This window comes from Bison bison, unplaced genomic scaffold (genome assembly GCF_000754665.1).
Source record: "Bison bison bison isolate TAMUID 2011002044 unplaced genomic scaffold, Bison_UMD1.0 scf7180017864254, whole genome shotgun sequence".
Taxonomy (NCBI): domain Eukaryota; kingdom Metazoa; phylum Chordata; class Mammalia; order Artiodactyla; family Bovidae; genus Bison; species Bison bison.
The window spans coordinates 5,295,399-5,318,804 of record NW_011494826.1 but is presented as its reverse complement, the minus strand read 5'-3'; the positions used below and the strand labels follow the sequence as shown (position 1 = coordinate 5,318,804).

At 35.5% G+C, this 23,406-nt stretch overlaps 1 protein-coding gene across 1 annotated transcript; it reads left to right on the top strand.

The window, feature by feature from the left end:
• Positions 1-6: 6 nt before the first annotated feature.
• NAA30 (N(alpha)-acetyltransferase 30, NatC catalytic subunit) lies at positions 7-21,357 on the top strand (the record flags this gene model as incomplete). The annotated part of the gene is made up of 4 exons (XM_010847688.1): positions 7-204; positions 4,947-5,070; positions 6,998-7,053; positions 17,866-21,357. Coding segments are annotated over 4 exons (516 nt in total), but the record flags the coding sequence as incomplete, so codon positions are not given.
• Between the last annotated feature and the right edge of the window lie 2,049 nt (positions 21,358-23,406).

Genomic DNA, 23,406 nt, shown 5'->3' with positions numbered 1-23,406 from the left:
TCCCTGACCGCAGGCTGCAGTTTAAGGAGCCCCTCAGGCCGGGAGGTTGAGCCGGGGGAGGATCGGACGATACGTTATGTCCGATATGAATCCGAGCTACAAATGCCCGATATCATGAGACTGATCACCAAAGATCTGTCTGAACCCTACTCCATATATACCTATAGATATTTTATCCACAACTGGCCACAGCTGTGCTTCTTGGTAAGTGGATGGAATGAAAAACGGGTGAACCCGGCAGAGATCCAGGCCGTGCGGGGCAGGGAGTGTGAGGGCTGGAATGTCAATGTATGTATTCTGCATTTCGTAGTATGATACATGATGTAAAGTGCATGTACACACTCCTAGGTATTTAATGAAACAGTATGAAAGGTAAGACTTCGTGATCCGGGTCAACTTGACACTGATGTAAATGCAGTAAGCTAGTATGATGCATGTTGGGGGTCTCGTATCCTGTTTACACTAGCTTATCATCATGTTTAACCGTCTTTAATTATCCTCCCTCATCCTCAAAGCACTTTGCAATCATTTAATTTGCGCATGGTTCTGTTCAGATACGGGCCTTATTAATGTCTCAATTACACCCATAATCAGGGAAGAGTGTATGCATAAACATGTTTTGGTGAACATGATTGTCGGTAAACTTGCTGTGGCCACATTGGAGAATTAAATCTTACAAGCATATTCCGTAATTATGGAGATTGTTTCCTTTTACTTCAACAGGACAATTAGCAGTTGTAGCCAGCCTGTTTTCTGGTGCACAGTTGCAGAAGGCGATACTAACACTTCTGGTGCTTGAAAGACTCCTGAAACTTGAGCAAAATACCTTTTTTGGGAGTGTAGGAAACTAAGTGTGAAATTGTTACTAATCTATAATTTTTTTTAAGAAGTTGGTCACAGGTATGTCAACATGCTAGTACTAATGCTGGCTTGTGTGAAATATAATTGACAGAAATTTTTTACTTATATCTGAATAAGAAAGACTTAGCTTACCAAACAAGCTGAATATATATATATATATATTTTAACTTACATAGTACTGGTAGTACCCATAGTTTCCCAATAATATTGACCAATTTCAGTCTGTACGAAACCTTTCACCTAAATATTGACTACAGGTATGTGCTTTGTATCATGTGCTCACAGCATGTTGTTTCCATTGAATTTTATTGAAGAAAGGCAACATGCTTTTAAGGAGTGTTTTATGATATGTGAAGGGAAAAGCCACTACCATTATTTATTGTTTAGAATTGACTTACTTTCACTTGTTACTTCCTTGTAAAATGCTCTGACCATACTTTAGAAATCTGTCTTTCTGATTCCATAGCTTGGTGGTAATCTCAAAATGTAACCTCTGTATTGTTGTAATGGTAGTTGTGCTGTTTTCTGCATTCACTTCACTAAACTTCAGTTTAGTATGTTTGTTTAAGCTGGGAAATATTTTATATTCTACAAAGCTACTCGTACAGGATTCTGACTGTTGCATCAAAGTAGAAGTTCTTAGACATGTCTGTGTCAATGAATATGGGAAAGTGGTTTTCATAACATTATTATAAATGTGATTATCAAATCCCAGTATAAATGCTAAGGATTGTAGATTGATTGTAAGTTAACTCACAAAAGCATACAGTTTAGTTACACTTTATATTGAAATGGTGTGTGTGTGTATTTTTGTTAATTCCAGAAGATAGTTGTGTATGTATGATAGTCAACTTTTAAGTTCTGGTATTACCTCAACTTGTCTGCCATTTTAGACTCTGATAAACTGGATATTAGTAAACTTTACTTTGATTATACATACACTCCTCCCAGTTCACCAGCTAATTGAACTTTAGCCCTTAATAGCTAATTTGTTTAACATTAAATTCTGAATATCTAGAAATAGTGATATACACAGTAGTTGACCTATAAGATTTACTAATACAAGTATGAAACTGGAGTATTGAACATAAAACAGTGGTTAAACAGACCATTTGGAACTGGGGCATTTATATTGGAATTAAAAATTTTTGAATTTCTCATGAGAACTAATTTAAAACAAATATAAATGTATGTTTATTTCAAGTCATACCATTTTAAAATTATAAAGGATCCCAGATATAATCTAGTTCAACCTCTTTTTTTTTTTTTTTAATGAAAAAAAATGAAAGACCAGAGAGACTTGAAATGTTCAAGTCTCCAGATATTTTGTGTCCAGAGATATAAAGCTAGAACCCAGGTCTCCTGGCCTCTTATTATGGAAACAACTAAGAACTTGAAAAATGACATACTCTTGACTAATTCAGCCAAGAACCTGTGTCCCAAGTTATGCTTCGCCAAGGAATAGTTGTCCTTGAGAACATCAATCTCAAGAGACTAGAAGTCTCCAGAATGTTCCTGGTTTCCTTAAGTAACCTGCAGTGGATCAAATGGAGTATATAAGGTTGTTCCTTAGAAAATCACCAATCCTTGACCATATTTGACTAACAAAAATGGTTTTTAACGATTCTTCCTAATAATTGTAACATGTGAAAGTATGGTTCTGTACAAATAGGGACACTATCATTTACTCTGTTCTTAGCTAATTTACCTCTGTCTCTTTTGAGTTCATAGTATTTTCAGTTGTTGTTGCCTTTTTGAACTTCTTACCAGTGATATTCTATAGTACTTCTGTTATTTGTTCTAAATTTAAATTTCCAGCTTTTTCTGTTTTGCTGTTTGTGGTATTCTGGAATTTGGTAATCTATTTCACACAACTTATGTTTTTCAAGTTCCATAGATTGATAAGCATTTGACCTTTTAGAGTTAAATTTTAATCTTGCCTGAAATTTTTCAGTTCCCATCCTTGAAAAACATGAACACATTTTAATAGCAAGAGTTCCAAATGTAGATACAGAAGCTTTTATCTGGAAAAAATTGACATGCAGTTTAGTGATTTTTGTGTGTATATTCATCAACAGTTTGACAGGAGAAAATACAGCATTAACCTTCCTCAGTACCAACATCTTACTAATAACTGTGTATCATATATTGGACTTTTATTTTTAAATGATGTTTACAGTTTGATTTTTTTCCTTCAGATTCTTGATTCGTAAGAAATCAACCTAGCCCAAGAGAGAACTCATATGATACTTTGCTAATTACTTTCTTGGTCAGAGGACAAAGATTTGTTTGAAATGGCTGTCCAGTTTGAAAGTATTGTCTAGTTGTGTGCTAGTGGTTTTAATTTTTCCTCTTTTGAATGGTTTATTAACTGTGAAATTTAAGTGTCCTACAATTTTGTATCATAGATTTGTCTAGATTTCCATTTCCCCTAGCTTATGAGGTCAGGCCAAATTTTCTTTAATGTACCATCTCATCTCTGACATATACAGACAGACACCACACACACATATATTTGAAGTAAGTTATGTCCAAGTCAGAAAATGCTGTTCAAACAGGCAACTTTTGTATATATTTCAGTACTTCGTACAGAAAAAAATTTTTGTTTCCAAAAGAATTTTGAAAGAACCAAGTTGATTTATCATGAATAAAAATAGCAATAACAATTTTAGAGGTTTACTGGCCCCAAGTAATTTTGGATTGTGTTGATAAAACAGAAATGAATTAATGTGAATCGTTGAATTTAATATCCTTTCAAAGTAAATCAGCTGCAGTTAAATCAACTGTACTTCAGTTAAATAAATAAAATTGATGTCTCTTCAAAAGGATTTTTCTGACCTAGTTTAGGCTTGCGTGAAATGGATTAGAATTATCTTGCCTAAAGATTTCTCCGCAGTTGGAAAAAAAGGCTTTTTAATCAATTTATAGAATGATGAACTAAGAACAAGTCATAACAAATTCAAGATAAAAGAGGTATTAAGTATATGTTGGGCTTTGCTTATTGATTTTTTTTTTAACCCATTCCTGGTTTTTGTTGTTACAATCATTTCTGAAAAATGAATTTTATTTAGAGATGATTTGAAACTTTCATTTTTTGTTAAAATGAGGGCTCTTTATATTAGCAAGGTATTTCTATCTGATACATTAAACAATTGGAGCTGTTGCCCTTTTATATTTACCAGAATACAGTATTTAACTGGAACTTCTTGTCAGGGATGGAATGCTGGAAAAGCATGCTTTCACTGGTGATACTGGAAATTTTAATGAAAATGGAGGCTGATTAGCTTTTATTTAATATATAGTCTCTGTCTGGAAGACTGTACATTTTTATTGAAATAGGAAGCTCTGTAAAAATTAGGCTTTTACTTTAATATGAAACTTTGAGTTTCAGATATTCTATGAGCTTTACGGTAATGACTCACACTGTCAGGAGAGTCCTAAAAATGAGACCATTATATATCTAGTTTTTATAGTCCCTCAGTAACAAAACTGCTTGAGTAGGATCTAGGGAATACCTTAAAAACAATCCTTTTTCTGAAAATCTTTTAGTTTTTTTATTTTCCTGATCAAAATCTAACTCTGCTATTCAGGTATAAATGTCTTCTATCTGTCTTTGCTAAAACTTCATCATGATTGAATATAAATTTGTTGTACTCTGTTGATAAGTTTCACATTATAATATCTAATGAAAAGACTTTGTCTTAAAAAATTATTTTCACGTTTCCCCTTTCCCAAATCTTAAACATATAGGTCTTTATTGCAATTGATTATAAGCACCTCTTATAAAGTACTTGAATGTTTACTATGTGGAAATTTATTTTCCCCCTATATAATGATAGGCTTTAATAATGAGCATAAGAAATTCATGTTGTAAAGAATGTTGAAATATTTTAAAACTAGAATATATGAAGGAGTTCTGGGATTTAGATTTCTGAAATTTCTGTGATTGCTCTCGCTAAAATTCTCATTATTTCTTCCTCCTCCAAAAACACTGACCAGTGGTTGGTTGCTCTTTCCCTGGGTAATTGTGCAGTACTTAATGGCAATGGCAATGTATTCTTTGTAACTGTTTGTTTATTTTTAAGGCCATGGTAGGGGAGGAGTGTGTAGGTGCCATCGTTTGCAAGTTGGATATGCACAAAAAGATGTTCCGCAGAGGTTATATAGCCATGTTAGCCGTGGATTCCAAATACAGGAGAAATGGCATTGGTAAGAAAAATATTATGTCAAAAAAAGAATGCCTAAATTATTTTCATTTTTTTAAGAAGCAGAAGACTTAAATGTAAATAGTATGTAGAAACAAGCATGAAGCTGAGAGAAGATTATTGATTGCTTTTGTTTCAAAATATTTTCAAAATGTTTTTAAAATGAATTGTTTCCTTTATTACTGTTTAATTATTTGAGAGATTATCTTTCTAACAATTACTAGGTGATCAGTTTTCACCTCCAAACATTTTTTTGATCACATTCAAACTGTACTGTATTGAGTTCTACAGTTTTTAGAACTGTAGAATAATTCTACAGCATTATTAGGGTGCTTGATCACAGTGCTCAAGCAGCTGTCTGTACTTGGGTTATGGGTTCAACGGTCTTCAATCAAGGCAACATGGAGAAATTACCATTATTTCATACTAGTCACCAAACATTGTATTAGCAATTCAGGGAGGTCCAGAAGAAAGCAGAATTGTTTGTTACTACTATTCCCAAACTTCCTGGGCTACCTTTCCTGGTATTTTCAGTTAATCTTATACTCATGGTTTATAATGTCATTAGAATCATCTGGGTGGTTTACAAACAAATGCTTAGGCCCCTCCCCTTAAGAATCTTGTTTGTCCTATTAGAAGTAGGGCTGAAATTTCCGCAAGTGACTATGTTGTCAGCCACTTAAGAACCACTGTCCTAGAGTCTTGAACCTACTGACTTTATTCAAAAATGGAGGAGCAAGTAGATAAGCACTTATCTTAACATGGCAAATTCTGAAATGTTCTGAAGCTAAGTAAGTGTTCATGACACAAGATTTGATGCCCTGTGCGTGCGTGCTAAGTTGCTTCAGTAATTTCAACTCTTTGCAACCCCTTGGACTGTAGCCTGCCAGGCTCCTCTGTCCATGACATTCTCCAGGCAAGAATACTGGAGTGGGTTGCCATTCCCTTCTCCACGAGATCTTCTCCACCCAGGGATCGAACCCAGATCTCCTGCATTGCAGGCAGATTCTTTACCACCGAGCCACTAGTATGTAATTACTAGCAGCTTTGTCACTTACAGTTTTTTTTAAGCCTCTTATGAGTGGCTGTGTTCAATTTAAGACTAGTTTGCACAATCTGAGACATGAGATGTCATTATGAATGGATTTACTTAATACAGTAGGTTTAACCATCTTTTCTTACAGTGTTACAGTTTGCCACTAAGATTTTTAATGAATTGGGCTTATGTATAAGTCAAGTTCGTGTCTTAGATCTATTAATAAGAGCTGATAAGGATTCATGGCAAATGATAGCAAATTGTCTGGCTACTTCAGAGGTCAGAAACTAGTGCCTTGAGGATTGCATCTTGGCCCTCGAACATGTTTTGTATGGCCCATGTAGTGGGTGCTTGCTTGTGTACATGATGTGAAAATTTAAGGGAGTTCCTATAAAATTTGGATTTCTTCTCTTAAAATTAGATCTGGCATTTGTTTTCCTTTTAATGTACTAAGTATATCTACTCTAAACTAGAATACAGACACAGCACTAAAACCATCTGGTGTGCCCAGGCATACTATAGTACCCAAACTACAAGGTTTGTAGGAACTAACCCAGTATCTTGGGCCCACTTTGGGTCATAGCAGTTCTTATATGGTCTTGGCAAGATTGGCTTAGAGGTCACACAGTGAGTTCTTCCCAGCTGAAGGAGTTCCTGGGTGGTTCTGGCCATATCTTGCCTTTTTCTTGGAATAAAATAGCACTTACCTCTGAGAAAAAGATATGTATCAGGAGATAGGTCTTTCAAAAGGAAACTTACTGCTATGCATAGGTTCTGTTGGGCCTCTCAGAATTATAAATATAATTTATAATGTAAATTACAAATATTATAATTTAGGTATCTGTAAGAAACTAATTACATTTTTACTTCATTAATACTCAGCTCTGTATTCTAGGTACTAACTTGGTTAAGAAAGCTATATATGCTATGGTTGAAGGAGACTGTGATGAGGTAAGTCTTGCTAAATGTTTAAGACCTTTTGTCCTGGGCTATATTCTACTGGGTATTTATATAAGTATCCCAAGTAAATTATACTGTAATTTCATTGCAGACTATTATTATATAAATATAACTTGTGCTAAAAATTATATTCCATTTAAAAACACATGAACTTTGATCTAGTACAAATTTTAAGATGATAATAGCTAAAATTTGTTGTGTCAAAATATAAAGGTAACATTTTAGATATTTTCAATAAATAATTGGTATTCAGAACTCCGATTTGTTATCAGTCAAATCATTTAAGGTAGTTCTTATTATAAACCTTATTGTAATGCAGTTGCATACTGGCCTTGGTTTCTCTCTAAATAATAGTTTTTCCCCTCTGTGGGTCAGCTATCAGCCAATATGAAAAACATTTCACATTTGAAAAAACTCTCAGCATTAAATAATAAGGCTGGAGGGGGGAAGACAACCACTTTTTAAATGCAGAACTACCTGTATATTAACATAAAAGCATCTTTTCTCTTCAGCTTGTTTGTAAAGCCTTATGGCAGGTAGTTTCTTTGTATGCTGCAGCACTGTGCTTTACATATGGTAGGTTCTCAATACATAATGGCAGTGGTTGGGAATATTAAGATTTACTATTACATAATGTGGAAGGAAATAAGTATAAACTAGGAAAGTATGGGTATCTTTAATATAATAGTGGTGACTAAGAAGTACCAGAGTTGTATTGTGCTAGTAATTTTGTGAGTAGTACTTCTAACACTTATCTTTCTTATTGGAGGGCAAATGTTCCTTAGAGAATTCTCAAAGTACTTGAAGTTAGGTAATTTTTTTTCTCAGACTGATGCTGTTAGGTAACTTACTTTGGTTACTTTATTTTTAAGTGGGTTTTTTTTGATACAGAATTTATACACAAATCATTAACCTTTATATATGTGTGTGTACTTGGGATGCAAAGTCCCCTTTTCCCCCCCATCTCCACACTTTTCAACTCTTCATCGTTCTTTCTACTTACAGCTACTATTCATCTTGCAATTTGCATCCTCCCGTTTTCTAAGCACACTTGAATGCAAATATTCACACTTTTTTTTATACAAATGAAATCACAAATTATTACTCTCTAATAACTACTTTTTCCACTAAACAGTATCTCATGAACAGGATTCCATGTCAGTACAGATGGACTGCAGAGTTACTATTCTCACACTGCTTGTCCACTTTTGTAGTTTGTAGCCTGACGGATCCCATTAGATGGTGGTTGTATGAGAAGGCCTACAGACATTGGACAGCACAGGGAAGTCATCCTGGGATTTACGGATATTTAATTATTTTACCCCAAATAAGAAAATTCACACATGATGAAGGATCTCATATTCACAGCTTTTAATCTCAAAAAGTAATAGGTGCCGTAACCCCGATTATTTACATTACTGGTAACTAAAATATGAGTATAAAATTGAGTATAAATTTTTCATGAACGTAGGTCTAATATGGACCATAGCTATATTGGCTTAGATGGTTCATCAAGAAGAGAAGTTGGGCTTCACAAAAGCTGTTCAACAGTTTGGATAAATCTTTGGATGAAAAGACCATGTTTTGTGCCTTTACTGAGTACTGTGGTTCCCAGTGAACAGAGATGTTATAAGAAGGAGTATTATGTTCCTAATGGATAGCTGTTTCTGATTTATCCTAGTTCTACCTGTGAGATAGGTAGTATGCTTTATCTTAACTGATCAGATGTTTAAATAGTATTAGTTTTTCTTTGAAAGTTCTGAGGAATGATGAGATTTTGGTTATATTGTTGTAGTTTCAAGGTTAGGTCCTGAATCAGTGGTACATTTTATGGTAGGACTATTCACTGTGGGCCTAGGGTTCTAACTCTGATTTGTTTTTCTTACTCTTGAAGCAATGGGTTTTACTCAGTCTTAGAATGAAATGGGAATGATTTTTGCATTTTAAGTAGCTCTGCTTCTGGTTTAGGGTACTCTTCTATGGCTTAAAAAGATTGGTTATCTGTGTCCCATATTGTCCAGATAAAGAATTTGCTGTAGAAAGGGACAGAACTCTTGTTTACTCTTTATTAGGCTTTCCCTTTCCCTTTCATTGAGTTTTAAACCACATAAGCAGCAAACTCTTGTATCCCCTTTTTCTTTCTAATTTTTGATGGCAGTGTGTGTGTTGGCTCTACTTCCTTGTATCACCATTCCTTCCTGTTTGGTTTGGTTTTCTCCCCTCCACTCCAGTGTAACTACTTTGTATTTGCTAGACCCAGTAGTTTCTTGGTCTTCCTCTGCTTAGTAAAAAACTTCTCAGTCTTTTAAGACCCAACTCAAATATCAACAACTTCTTTTAAGTTTTCCTTGATCCATTTGGACAGAATCAGTTGCACCTTCCATGGTTTTTTTGACCTCCATTTCTGTAATACTTACTGTGCTTACATTTACTTGTTCAGAGTCTGCCTTAGACACTGAGAGCAGAGATACCATTTCCTATTTACTGCTGTATTTTTAATGCTTAGTATACAGCATTTGTGATAGAGTATGTGGTTCATAAATATTGGTTGAATGATTAGTCCTGTGCTTCACCATCTTAACTATATCTCTTTTGGGGGAGGGGAGAACTTTTGAATTTTGATTTGTTTAATTAGTTTTTAACTTCTCTTTCTGTCTAAGCTTTCTAGCTTTTTCTTATTTTTTTGCACATAAAAATATATCTGCAGGGTTAACAAGTTATTAAAATACCTTTTGATAAAAGCAATTTTATATCAAAATAGTCTTGTATATAATTCATTGTTCTGAGGAAAACTTTGAAACTATAATTTTCCAAGAATATGATGACTATAAAATAACCAACTTGTGATTTTACTTTCATTAGTTTAGGCCAGCCTTCATTTCTCTTAAAGTTAAGAAACTTAAGGTTAAGAAACTTTGACAAATTACCAGAAAGACGTTTGGGAAGGCTTTTAAATTACATTTTCTACTACATAGGTTGTGCTGCTATTTTTTTATTCTTACAGAGAGAGAGATTTTTTTAATCTATGAGAAAAACATTAAGATAAATACATTTCGAAATTTGGAAATCTCTATGAAGCTTTATTGTGCACATCCAGTCAATTTTTACGTTCCTTCTGTTTGCAGAATTTATGACCTTGAGTCATGTTGCTTTTGGTTGCCACTTGTCATTTTAAGGTAAATTCAGAGTAAATTAAACTGAGGTTAGTTGAAATATAGATCTGTACATTTCACAGTCAAGATGTAAATCATGCTTTTGCCCAAATTACAATATTACCCTTCTGGTCTGATAGATCTGTCCATTTTGCCATTCTGTGACTTTCCTAACTGTTTATATCAGAATTAGACATGTTTAAACAGTCTAGGGAAAGACTTTTTTCATTTTCTGTATATTTGGTGCTGACTAAAAAGTTAATAGCATCAAAAAAAAACCCAAAAAGAAACAGATGCATTCCTTCATGAGTAAGAAATGCATTATCTGTGTTGCTGATCTGGCCTGAATTTGGTTACTTCCTTATGTGCTCTGGCTGCCAAATGTTTAGTGGCTACTAGGACAAGCTTCCGGAGAAGGCAGTGGCACCCCACTCCAGTACTCTTGCCTGGAAAATCCCATGGACGGAGGAGCCTGGTAGGCTGCAGTCCATGGGGTCGCTCAGAGTCGGACACGACTGAGCGACTTCACTTTCACTTTTCACTTTCACGCATTGGAGAAGGAAATGGCAACCCACTCCAGTGTTCTTGCCTGGGGAATCCCAGGGACGGGGAGCCTGGTTGGCTGCCGTCTGTGGGGTCGCACAGAGTCGGACACAACAGAAGCGACTTAGCAGCAGCAGCAGCAGGACAAGCTTCTTTGGTTTGGTTTTACATTAGGGGAAATAATAAGAATACATACAAATAATATATACGAATTTTTTTATGTACCTAAAATAATGAACCCACATGTGGCCATTTACTTTTATGTACTTAAAACAGTTTTTTTTAGATTAATGTATGGTTACCATCATATTAATACTCAGAACTAACTCATAAATGATGAAAATATATTGGAATCAAAATTTCTTAATGGAGTTTAAGAGTGCAGTATGACCTTTAAAACATTTTTAGTTGACCAACATCTTATTTCCTCCTTTCCCCAGCCCCTGGCAGCTACTGTCCTACACTCTCTTCTATTAAGTTTGACTATTTTAGTTTATACACATAAGCAAGCTCACGAAGTATTCGCCTTTCTATTTTGACGATTCACTTAGGGCAGTGGCCTCCAGGTTCGCCCATGGTTGTCCCACTGGCAGGGTTTCTGATTTTAAGGCCAAAAAGTATTCTGTGTGTGTGTGTAAGATATATGCCCTCCAGGTTCACCTGTGTGTGTGTATAAGATAAATGCTCTCCAGGTTCACCCGTGTGTGTGTATGTGTGTGTGTGTGTGTGTAAGATAATGCCTGTATGCCCTCCAGGTTCACCCGTGTGTGTGTGTCTGTGTAAGATATATGTCTTCCAGGTTCACCCGTGTGTGTGTGTAAGATATATGCCCATATGCCTTCCAGGTTCACCTGTGTGTGTGTGTGTGTGTGTGTGTGTATATAAGATAGATATATGCCCATATGCCTTCCAGGTTCACCTGTGTGTGTGTGTGTGTGTGTGTGTGTGTGTAAGATATATGCTCTCCAGGTTCACCCGTGTGTGTGTGTGTATAAGATAAATGCTCTCCAGGTTCACCCGTGTGTGTGTGTGTGTGTAAGATATATGCCCTCCAGGTTCACCCGTGTGTGTGTGTGTGTGTGTGTGTGTGTGTAAGATAAATGCTCTCCAGGTTCACCCGTGTGTGTGTGTGTGTAAGATATATGCCCTCCAGGTTCACCCGTGTGTGTGTGTGTGTGTGTGTGTGTGTGTAAGATAAATGCTCTCCAGGTTCACCCGTGTGTGTGTGTGTGTAAGATATATGCCCTCCAGGTTCACCCGTGTGTGTGTGTGTGTGTGTGTGTGTATATAAGATATATGCCCTCCAGGTTCACCCATGTGTGTGTGTGTATAAGATATATGCCCTTTGTGTGTGTGTGTGTATGTGTATAAGATAAATGCTCTCCAGGTTCACCCGTGTGTGTGTGTGTGTGTAAGATATATGCCCTGTGTGTGTGTGTATGTGTGTGTATAAGATATATGCTCTCCAGGTTCACCCGTGTGTGTGTGTGTGTAAGATATATGCCCTCCAGGTTCACCCATGTGTGTGTTTGTGTGTGTGTGTATAAGATGTATGTCCTCCAGGTTCACCCGTGTGTGTGTGTGTGTGTGTGTGTATAAGATATATGCTCTCCAGGTTCACCCGTGTGTGTGTGTGTGTAAGATATATGCCCTCCAGGTTCACCCGTGTGTGTGTGTGTGTGTGTGTGTGTGTGTAAGATAAATGCTCTCCAGGTTCACCCGTGTGTGTGTGTGTGTAAGATATATGCCCTCCAGGTTCACCCGTGTGTGTGTGTGTGTGTGTGTGTGTGTGTAAGATAAATGCTCTCCAGGTTCACCCGTGTGTGTGTGTGTGTAAGATATATGCCCTCCAGGTTCACCCGTGTGTGTGTGTGTGTGTGTGTGTGTGTGTAAGATAAATGCTCTCCAGGTTCACCCGTGTGTGTGTGTGTGTAAGATATATGCCCTCCAGGTTCACCCGTGTGTGTGTGTGTGTGTAAGATACATGCCCTGTGTGTGTGTGTGTATAAGATATATGCCCTCCAGGTTCACCCATGTGTGTGTGTGTATAGGATATATGCCCTGTGTTTGTGTGTGTGTGTGTGTGTAAGATATATGCCCTCCAGGTTCACCCGTGTGTGTGTGTGTCTGTGTAAGATATATGCTCTCCAGGTTCACCCATGTGTGTGTGTAAGATATATGCCCATATGCCTTCCAGGTTCACCTGTGTGTGTGTGTGTGTGTGTGTGTATAAGATATATGCCCTCCAGGTTCACCCGTGTGTGTGTGTGTGTGTGTGTGTGTGTGTGTATAAGATATATGCTCTCCAGGTTCACCTGTGTGTGTGTGTGTGTATGTGTAAGATATATGCTCTCCAGGTTCACCTGTGTGTGTGTGTGTATAAGATATATGCCCTCCAGGTTCACCCATGTGTGTGTGTAAGATACATGCCCATATGCCCTCCAGGTTCATCCATGGTTGTCCCACTGGCAGGATTTCTGTTTTTAAGGCCAAAAAGTATTCTGTGTGTCTGTGTGTAAGATACAGCCAACTTTTTCTTTATCCATTTGTTGGATGTTTAAGTTGTTTCTTATTTTAGAAATTGTGATCATCATGAACATGGGAACCTTTTTGAGGTCCTGATTTTACTTCCTTTAGTTATATACCCAGAAGGGTGATTGCTGAATTGTATGATAGTTCTTTTTTTAATTTTTTCAGGAACCAGCACACTCTTTTCTATAATGACTGTAGCAGTTTACATTCCTACCAACAGTGGCTGAATTTACTTAAGTAACCAATAGTAAACTTGTTACACGTTAACAAAATAACATACAGTTTATGGTAATGTACAGGATGACTTAAGTATTTTGTGTTCAATAATTATATGTTTGACATTTTTAGTTTTTTCACTGGAAACATAGTTTATCTATGAGGCAGAGGCTGCCAGGTGAAGAACAGAGTAAAATGGAGTTATTTAAACTAGAAGGATTTTTGGTTGAGTAGTTTGGCCTAGTTAAAGAACTGGATATGGGAAGCCTGGGTTCTCGATACATCTTCTATCAGTATAGTTGTGTGATTGTAGGAAGGTCATTTAACTTTTCATAATCTGTCTCTTTGTCTCTGCAGTGTGATAGTAAAGGGATGTGATCTTAAAGGGATGTTTTGAAGAGAATAAAATTGTGTATTCAGCCCTGCCTCTAGGACTCCTAGCAGGTAGTTTTAAAAAAGGCTTTCTAAACTGTAATGGTTTGGCTTATCCTGATGGTGGTTTGTTCCTGAGAGAGTCTGTAGAACTTCACTGTAACCCGTTTTTTCTGTTGAGTAGAATTCAACTTGGCCAAGTTTCTTTAACATTAAAATAACCTTTGGCTTCCTATGTAGTATTCCCATGATGCAGACTAGATAATTTTATAGAAAATTTCCAATATAAGCCCAAATTCTGTTTTTGTGTATTTTGTATTTTGTGTATTTATAAAACTTTGTATTGTGTATTTTAATTTAATTTAATTAAATTTAATTAATTTAATTAAGTGTTACAAAGTAGTTACTTCTTTGTGGAATTTTCTGTTGTGTCAAATAAAACATGATTTCTTTGTTCATAGAATGTGAGGGTGCTGAGAGAATCTTTTCATTTTAATCAAGGTGTTAGTCCTCTGTGTAATGTCTTGCTATAAATTGGGCTTTATTTTATTAATCTGTTAGGATGCTAACAAATCTGAATTCAGCTCTTAAGTTATACCTCAAGTGTGTATTTATGTAGTCATAGTTAGCCTCAGCTGTTTTGAGTATTTTAGATTACTAAGTATTAATGAATATGAACTTGGAATCCCTGTATTATGTAGATCTCCCATTTGCTGCTTTGTTTTACTTTTGAAAACAATCAGAGTTACAGAAAAGTGGATACTATTAAGTTCTAGTTCACATTTTCAGTCTGGGGTCTATTTTTGTTCTACTGGTGACCTTGAGTTTCATTCACTTATAAGTTAGAGATACATCTATTTCATAGGGTTCTTGAAGAAAATCACATTATGTCAGATGCATGTAATACGACATAATGCATGTGAAATGCTTTATGTAGGACTTAGCCTTCAATAAATAGTATTTTTTTTTAAACTGTCACTCTCCTTTTCATTTCTGTGAAATCCGTTTTAAGTTATGAGTTGTTGGAGCTTTATTGCTTCTCATATTAATTGTTTTAACATTTTAGGTGTAATTAGGTGCTGGCCTGAAACAGAACTGTAGGAATTACTCAAGAGAATAGTTCAAAATTGGTAAATTGCATTGTCCAGATGGGAGTGTTCCAAACAGAGGATGGCATACATCACTGATGGCATACATCACTGTTAAATTACAGTCTTTTAATTTAAGAGCAGAGAGAAATTGTTGATTTCTTATTCTCACCTTAAACCAGTTTGCTTGCTATATAATTTTTATTTAAGGTGTTCTTAGGAACATTTTCCCTTGATCCTGAACCATGAATTACTTTGTTTTTAGATCTTTTTAGAATTTGGATTTAGTATGTGATTTGACTTCATGAGTATTTTTTGCATAGGTAATTGCCTCAAGATAATACTTTTTCTTAAAGTACTCTGGTCATTTAAAAGCTTGACAGCACTTTTGTTTGTTTCATATTTATGTAATATATGTAATATAATGAAAAGTGCTAAGGACGTATATAATTAACAAATGTTTAAGAGCCTTCCATGTGTCAGGCAGTATGTTAGGTGCAGAGGAAATGGCTGTGAACCAGGTACCCATGATCCCTGTCTTTGTTGAGCTCACCAGCTGGGAAAGATGACATAGCTCATCAAACATTAGACAAGAGTGCAGTTGAATGAAGAGCAGTGCAGAGTTCTGTGGGGCACTCTGAAGGGAAAGAGATATTCTACCCAGTATGGAAGTGACATGCTAAAGCCAAAAGCAAGAATAGGAGAATGGGAAGAGCATTCTTCCAGACAGAGAAAACTGCTATGTGAAAGGTCTAGGGTGGGAAAAATAATGGTGAGTTCTAAAAACTGCAAATTTAGTGTTGATCATGGTGAGGAAGGGATGGGGACCTAAAGCACACTTGTGTGTGTGTGCTCAGTTGTGTCCGACTCTTTGCAGCCCCATGGACTGTAGCCTGCCAGACTCCTCTGTCCCTGGAATTCTCCAGACAAGAATACTGGAGTGGGTTGCCATTCCCTCTTATAGAGGATCTTCGTGACCCAGGGATCAAACCTGCCTCTCTTGTGTCTCATGCATTGGCAGGAGGATTCTTTACCACTAGCACCACCTGGGAAGCCCAGTTATTAATAGCAGGGTAGGTGGAGGCCATATCTTGATGGATCTTTCAGGTCTCTTTAGATTACTGTTAGAGTGTGTACCCTTTCTTCAGGACAAAAAGGAGTCAATAAATGGTTTTAAGCAGGGGATTAACAAGAGCATCACTTAGAATGGGAGACCTTAAAGCTAGGAGGTAATAGTTGATGGCAGCTTAGACTAGAACGTTATCAATGGGAGCAGAAAGAAGAGGATCAATTTGAGAGAGATTTAAGAGATAAAGCTGAAATAGTGCTTGGAGTATTATATACAGGGGAGTGGAGGGGAATGAGGTACAGAGATGACTCCTAGGCTTTAGGTTTGAGGCATTCATGGATAGACATCTTGTTACTGATATGCAGAATTGTAGAGAAGTTGGTCATGAGTTTTTTGGATATGATAAGTTGAGTTTTTTCTCGTATCTGTTGCTTGAATTCTTGTCAGTTTTTTTTTGTTTTAAATAGCTTGTGATAGAAAGAGATTCATAGGCTTTGCTTGGGCCTTTGTTTAATTATACTCTGCCCTTTTTTCCACTCTATAAACACCAGAGGGTTATGACATCCCAACAGTAACTGGCTCACTATGTTGATTCTCTGTGAGGTAAGTTGAGAATCAATAGAAAGGCAAATAGAGCTATGTATGTAAAAGATACATAGGGAGGATGGGATAGAGGATACTTTGGTAGAGGAATGTAAAAGTAAAGTAGAAGAACATCACATAATATTCAAAAGTATCAGTTCTTCATTGTCAGGGCCATTGGTTCAGTAATATTTAAGAAGACCTAGATAGAAGTTAATACTTGTATTCCTCTGTTAATATTATATTGATATTCATAATGTATGGACAGTGGTTCTCAGAATGTAGTCCCCTTACCAGCAGCATCAATATCACCTGTCAATTTAAAAAAAAATGCAGATCCTTGGGCACCACTCCAAACCTACTCAGAAACTCGAGTTGATATGCATTCTGTTTTAACAAATATTCCAGGTACACTAAAGTTTTGGTATCTTTGATCTAGTTTTGGCAAACTTTCTCTGCAAAGGGCCTGATAGTAAATATTTTAGGCTTTGCAGACCGCAAGTCTCTGGTGCAACTGCTCATATCTGCAGTTATATTGGGAAAGCAGCCAAAAACATTGTGTAGATCAGTGGACATGGCTGTGTTTCAATAAAACTTTACAAAAATAGGCAGTAGGCACATTTGGCCTGAAAAGGGCTACAGTTTGCAGACTCTGGTCTTGACTCTAGATAAATGCGGTAGTTGTCACCAGGATAAAGAATGACATATTAATGAGCACGTAGGAGTTGGAGGTCAGTTTGAATAGTTTCAAGTACTGGTTTATTTTCTTAAACCTTTGATTGTTGATTTTTTTCTTTTCTTCATCTTTTTGTCACACTACTTTTCTTTACAAGAAACTAATTCATCATCATTTAGTATAAAACATATTTCTCATTGCTAAAAATTCCAAAGTGAAGGTGTTAGTCGTTCAGTCGTGTCTGACTCTGTGATCCCATGGGCTGTAGTCCACGAGGCTTCTCTGTCCATGGACGTTTTACAAAAACCAGTAGAAAAGAAGATGTTCCCAGTTTTCCCACTTCCCTTGCCCTGAGAGATAATTAACTTTTACAGTTCTCATACTTTTTCTGGATTCTTCCTATACATCATTAATGTTTATGCTTTTCACCATCAGTTTTAAAACAATTAAATGTAGTTTGTTTTTCTTAAATATTTGATCATATTGTTTATAAGTGATTTGTCAAATTATGAAATTATAAATTAGTTTCAAATATATAAAATTGTAACTTAGTTTTCTCTTTTTATTTTGAAGGTTGTTTTGGAAACAGAAATAACGAATAAGTCTGCTTTGAAACTTTATGAAAATCTTGGTTTTGTTCGAGATAAGAGGCTGTTCAGATACTATTTAAATGGAGTTGATGCACTGCGACTTAAATTGTGGCTGCGTTGAGAAACTGACATCAAGGAACAACTTTCCAACCATGCAGAATCGACCTTTGCATGCAATGCAATTTGTACAGAATTGCTTTGCAGGTGGAGTTAGTGATTTCCATGCAGCTCTTATCTGTCAGTGTCTCATTTGAGTGTCGCACAATATTTGTTGCACTTTGGCATGGCGCATTTCTTCTGAATTAAAAGAGATTGTTTTAAACTTAAAGAGTTCTTTTGGTACCAACAAGATGTGCCAGTTGATAGCCAAGATTTGTTTGTTCATTTGGAAAGTCTGCTGACATTATTTACACAGTGATAATTTTATCGCAGAACCAGGATGTGGAACATGATTTTTGTTTCTTAAAAAAAGCCAATGTAGGTTGTAAAAATCTCTGAATATACTAACATTTCACATGAAACCTGCCATAGTTTTTCTGAGGGGGTGGGGGAAAAGCTTCAATTTTAGGTTTTATTTTTTCAATATTAAATTTTCCATTCTTGAATATTGGTACCTCAGTGATTAGTGAATTAAAAAATTGTTACGTAGGGTTGGGTGTGTCTTACAATGAGTAAAGATAACCAATTGCGTCTGCCAGTGCCTGTGTAGATAAGTATATTTGTCTTCATCTCTATAGGTTTTGAATGCATGCTGTCTTTTCCTTTTCTTTAAGGCCTTTGCAAGCAAACTTGTTTTTATTTAAATTCTAAATTTGATAATAAATTATTTCAGATTTTTATAATTTGGATACTTTTTCCAGGTGAGTGACAGAGTGGTTTACTGTAGAAGTCCCTTCTTATCTTACAAGTTAAATCTACTTGGAATATCTTTAAGAAATGACTCAAAAGGGATGAGAAAAGTTGATGAAGCCGGGAATTGCTGGGTTTTAGATGCACTTTTTTTGAGAGTGAGGGAATTTTTGGAAAAGAATAGAAAAATTAATGTAAATTGGTATGATTTTATTTAATCAAAATTATTGCTCAGCTGTGAGGAACAGCTTTTACAAAGTAGTTGGAACTTTTTTCCCACTCGGTTTGAATTCACATTGCTTCCACTTTAAATGCTTTGCTTTTGGTTCTTGGTGTTGAAAATAAATTTCGAGGTGCACTGTATCTGTTTTAAACTGATTTTATTTTCTTTTCATTTATTTGTGCAAATTCTTGGGGGAACTTTGCTTAGTTCCCAGAAAACAAAAGGGAGACATGGAAATTTTTTTTTTTGGAATGAGTTCTATGGGTTTTCTTAATAGCCATCACCATGTTCATTAGTTATATTTTGTTTCAGCCAATCTGTGCAGTGTAATAAATTTTAAAGTTGATTGCTTTCAGTTGAGTTAAGAGACCTGTGATGGATAATTTATTTGACTGGAAAACCTAGGTACCCATTTAAAAAAAAAGATTCATTCTCTGTGAAAAATGTTTTGTAGGAATCTATTGTTTTTTCATTAATTTGCATATACTTTTCTTCTGCTCTAGAATTTGGTTTGAATTTTATTTTATGGCTGTAATTACTGTATTTTTAAAAAACCCTACCTCCATTAACAGTTGGTAAAAGCCCCCTTTCAGGAAAGTTTGTTGCCTTTTTTTTTTTTTTTTAAAGGAAAGCTGCTCCTTGCTCAGTGTAGTGTCTTGAAAGTGAACATGGTAACAAGTACTTTTAAAATAAAGATTCATAAATTTGGTGAAAATAAAATCTTCCTGTTGATGGGATCATTTATATTAATAGTTCCTTATTTTTAAAGAAAACCTTTTTCTTTCCATCTTATATTGCTCTTGAAAGTTTAATGGGCAGAATACTTACATTAAAAATATGAAGACCACACAATACTCAGCTTTCAGGGTGACCTTTTTGAGTATGTTTTTGCTCAAACTTCATTTGGACTCTAGCACGTAGAGGAATATCAATTATAATGATGCTTCTGTTATTCTTGATATTGAGGGAATTGAACGAAGTGTATAGTTAGTACTTTCACTGTCAAATTTTATCTTACCACCTTACATCTGACTTGCTGGTTAATGGGTAATGATTGTTGATGAACATACATTTGCTTGACTCACTAATAAGAACAGTTCTAAAGTAATACTTGCTTGGTTTTTAGCTCAGCCATTAATTTTTTGGCAGGTTGTCAGTGAAACCATCACTACTGACCTTTTCACCCAGAATTGGCCAATTTTGCTGAATTGACTGGGTGTTTTAATTGGGTATTTTAAACATGAACTTAGCCATGTGACTGAAAAGTCAAATGGTTGTTGTATTGTTTAGCTGGTATATGTTGAATATCATTGTCTACCTTGTATCTTTAATTGGCTGTGCAAAAATTGTTTACTTAAGTGCACTGAAATTTTCCTCTAGCTGATAACCCAGCACCAAAATTAAGTCTCAAAGTATCATCAAACGAATTTTTTATATTGGACGTTCATCTTTCTTATATAATCGTGAAACAGTTCCATTTGAAATTGATAGAGTGAGTTCACTTGGCTAAAACTGAGCAAAATTGGTGCAACTTTCTTTTAATGGGGTGCTGCCTCTTTAAGACTGACTGTACTATCCACTGACACTGGTTTGGCAGTTGGTACTGCTGAACATTTTTATACATGCTACCATGAAGCTATATATGTTAGTATTGAAGAAGCTAACGGGTATACTACCATTTTTGATGTGTGGGCTGATTATAATTTCCCTTACATGAGGATGAAACTACTCTAGAGAAGTCCACAGATCATAAACCAGATAGTAGTTTTGAATCTGAAGCCAGCAAAATTAAAAAAGTTACTATTAAAATATTGGTTTTAATATTTTCTGCCTCTTCCCCAAAGTACCCTCCCCATTTGCTTGACAAATCTGTGTAAAGTTTGTTTGTCACATGTTTTAGCTTTACCTTGCCCTGTGTTATGGTATTGGCTGACATGTATAAGACTGGATGTGTATATTTATTATGGTGTCTAAAAATCATGAAGTTCATCACTTTCCAGGAGCATAGATAAAAGCAAATTGGTAGTGCATCAGTTACTTTTCAGTGCACCATGACATCACTAAAATGAGTGCTATATTGTTACAGGGCTTTCAGGTTTGTAAAAACATAACCATAAATTATACTGACGTCAGATATGAGTTGAGTATCTATAAAGTATCACGTGTATCTCAAAATATTGGACTGCTGTTTGATGACTGGATATTGCTGCATAATTTTCTTCTATTGTCCCATATCCTTTTGGAGAGAGAGATTTAATGGGATTTGAAATGTGCAAGCTGTCTCAATAAGATGCAGTCAAATAAAGTATGGTTAAGTTGTGTTTGCATTTTTCTTTTAGATACAGCTGTGTGCATTTTATGTTTGAGTTGTTTTACCTACTAAGAAGTGAAAAAAAAAAAAAAGGCAAATCTGTTCTGTTCCCCACTTACTGCCTTGCATCTAAGAGTTATTTGGAAGAAGTTATATACAATTGTTATTTATCTCTCTCACTTTGTATTCTGACAAAGTAAATGTGAAAATAACAACATGAACTTGATTTTCCTAACAGTATTCAAAGTTAGCTCATATACCAGCTATCAGTACAAATGAGCATTTTTGCATGCATTAAACCAAAACTTACTTTTCTGTCCTTATTCTGTAGAAGTTTATTTGTAAGACAGTTTTTATTTTAATTATTTTTTGTTGATAACCTAGGTAATGTCCCCTCACCCTCAAGACCAAAGTAAAATAGAGCAATATCTAAAGGGCTTTTGGTCTCGTTCTTGTGAGAAACTTTAAATGACAGTTATGTATTCTTTCTTATTTCAAAATTTATGGATATTAGTGGGAGATCTGTTATAAATATGGCTAAATTACTTTGATCATGCATGTCAAATTTTTACTTTGTTCTTTTACAGTCATGTAGTGAAAATAGAATGTGAGTTCATATTTTACTTGGCCCTATATGGAACTCTTAAGTACTTCATAAATTGTCTAAATAAGGACAGGAAAGTTGATATCATTCTTTCCCACATATAAACAGAGATCAATAATAACCTGTAGCCTAAAGATATGATACTTTTAAACAGCTTTTTAAAAATGAGTTTGAAAATTTCATGAGTATTGCACGATGCACTTTCTTCAGATCAGAGCTGTCCCCATGGCACTTTTTATGATAGACATGTTATTTGTGCTCTCCACTATGGTAGCCACTAGTCACGAAGCTACTGAGCCCCTGAAGAAAGGCTAGTATGATTGAATAACTGAATTTTTAATTGAAATTTACATAGCTACATGTGACTAGTGGCTCCTGCATTGGATAGCATAGCTTTAGGTAATATTTAGACAGTAATAACTGGGGAAAGCAGTTTTTGAAAAGGATTTTTTCAGACTAGCTTATTGAAGAATGAAATAAAAGGATCATGATTAAAAATTGCCTCTGAGCAATGTACGCTATACAAGAGTAAAGCTACAGTATTTATGTTGACAATATTTCATTAAAATAGTGTCTGTCATAGCGCCTTTTCATAGTGCTCTTGCTATGAATTAGCCCTTCTGAGAAAAGCAGCCCTTTCAGTTTTTTCCATTTGGTAGTTGTCTGGGTTGCAAAGGTACACAGATTCAAGTGCCAAAAATTGGTTTCTGATAAGACTGTCATATCTTTTTAGCTTTAAAACATTTTACAACATTAAGCTTAACAACCTCTCATTTTAGGTGAATTCGAGATAATTTCACCTCTATTTGAGATTAGTCATTGCTTGTTTTATGAGTGGTCAAACTGAAACATGGAGGTATATCATTTTTAATCCATTTTAAAAATGCTAGATTATGTTGATACAAGAGCAAGTGTTTTTGTTTCTGAGAGAACCAGATTCATTTTGCTGTGTTCTCTGTTCACGGCATGTCACCCTTGACTCTAGCTGGACATCTAGTAAGTGTAATTCATCAAGAGAATAGGAGTGGAGATGGGAAATACCCGGCCCCAGGGAGTGCCAGGCTTGCTATGACACTGTTAACACTGCTGGAGAAAGCTCAAGGCACATGTTCTTTTGATAGTAATCAGTGTTAATCTTCATGTGAAAAAGACTTAGGAATAATAAAGATCACCAAAGTGCCAAAATCGACCTTACACTACTTAAAAAATGTAAACAATGCAGGGGTTGAAATGTAAGGTTTTTATAATACTAAGAAGCCTATTTTTAGTTGATTAATTTTCATGACTACCTCTTTGCTGTATGACTATATCTCAATTTTTTAATACCTCAATTTCCTGAGACTCTGTATGTACGCTTTTGTAAATAATTTACCATATGCTAGAGGAAAGGACCTGACTTAAATTGTATGAAGACATTTGTTACTGGATTTGTTACACAGTAAATTGATTTGAAATTTCTTTAAAACAGCCTTTTCTGCCCCCCTTGATTGAGGTTTTCTTTTTTGTTTTTGCTTTTGTTTTTGTTTTTTTTTCAGTA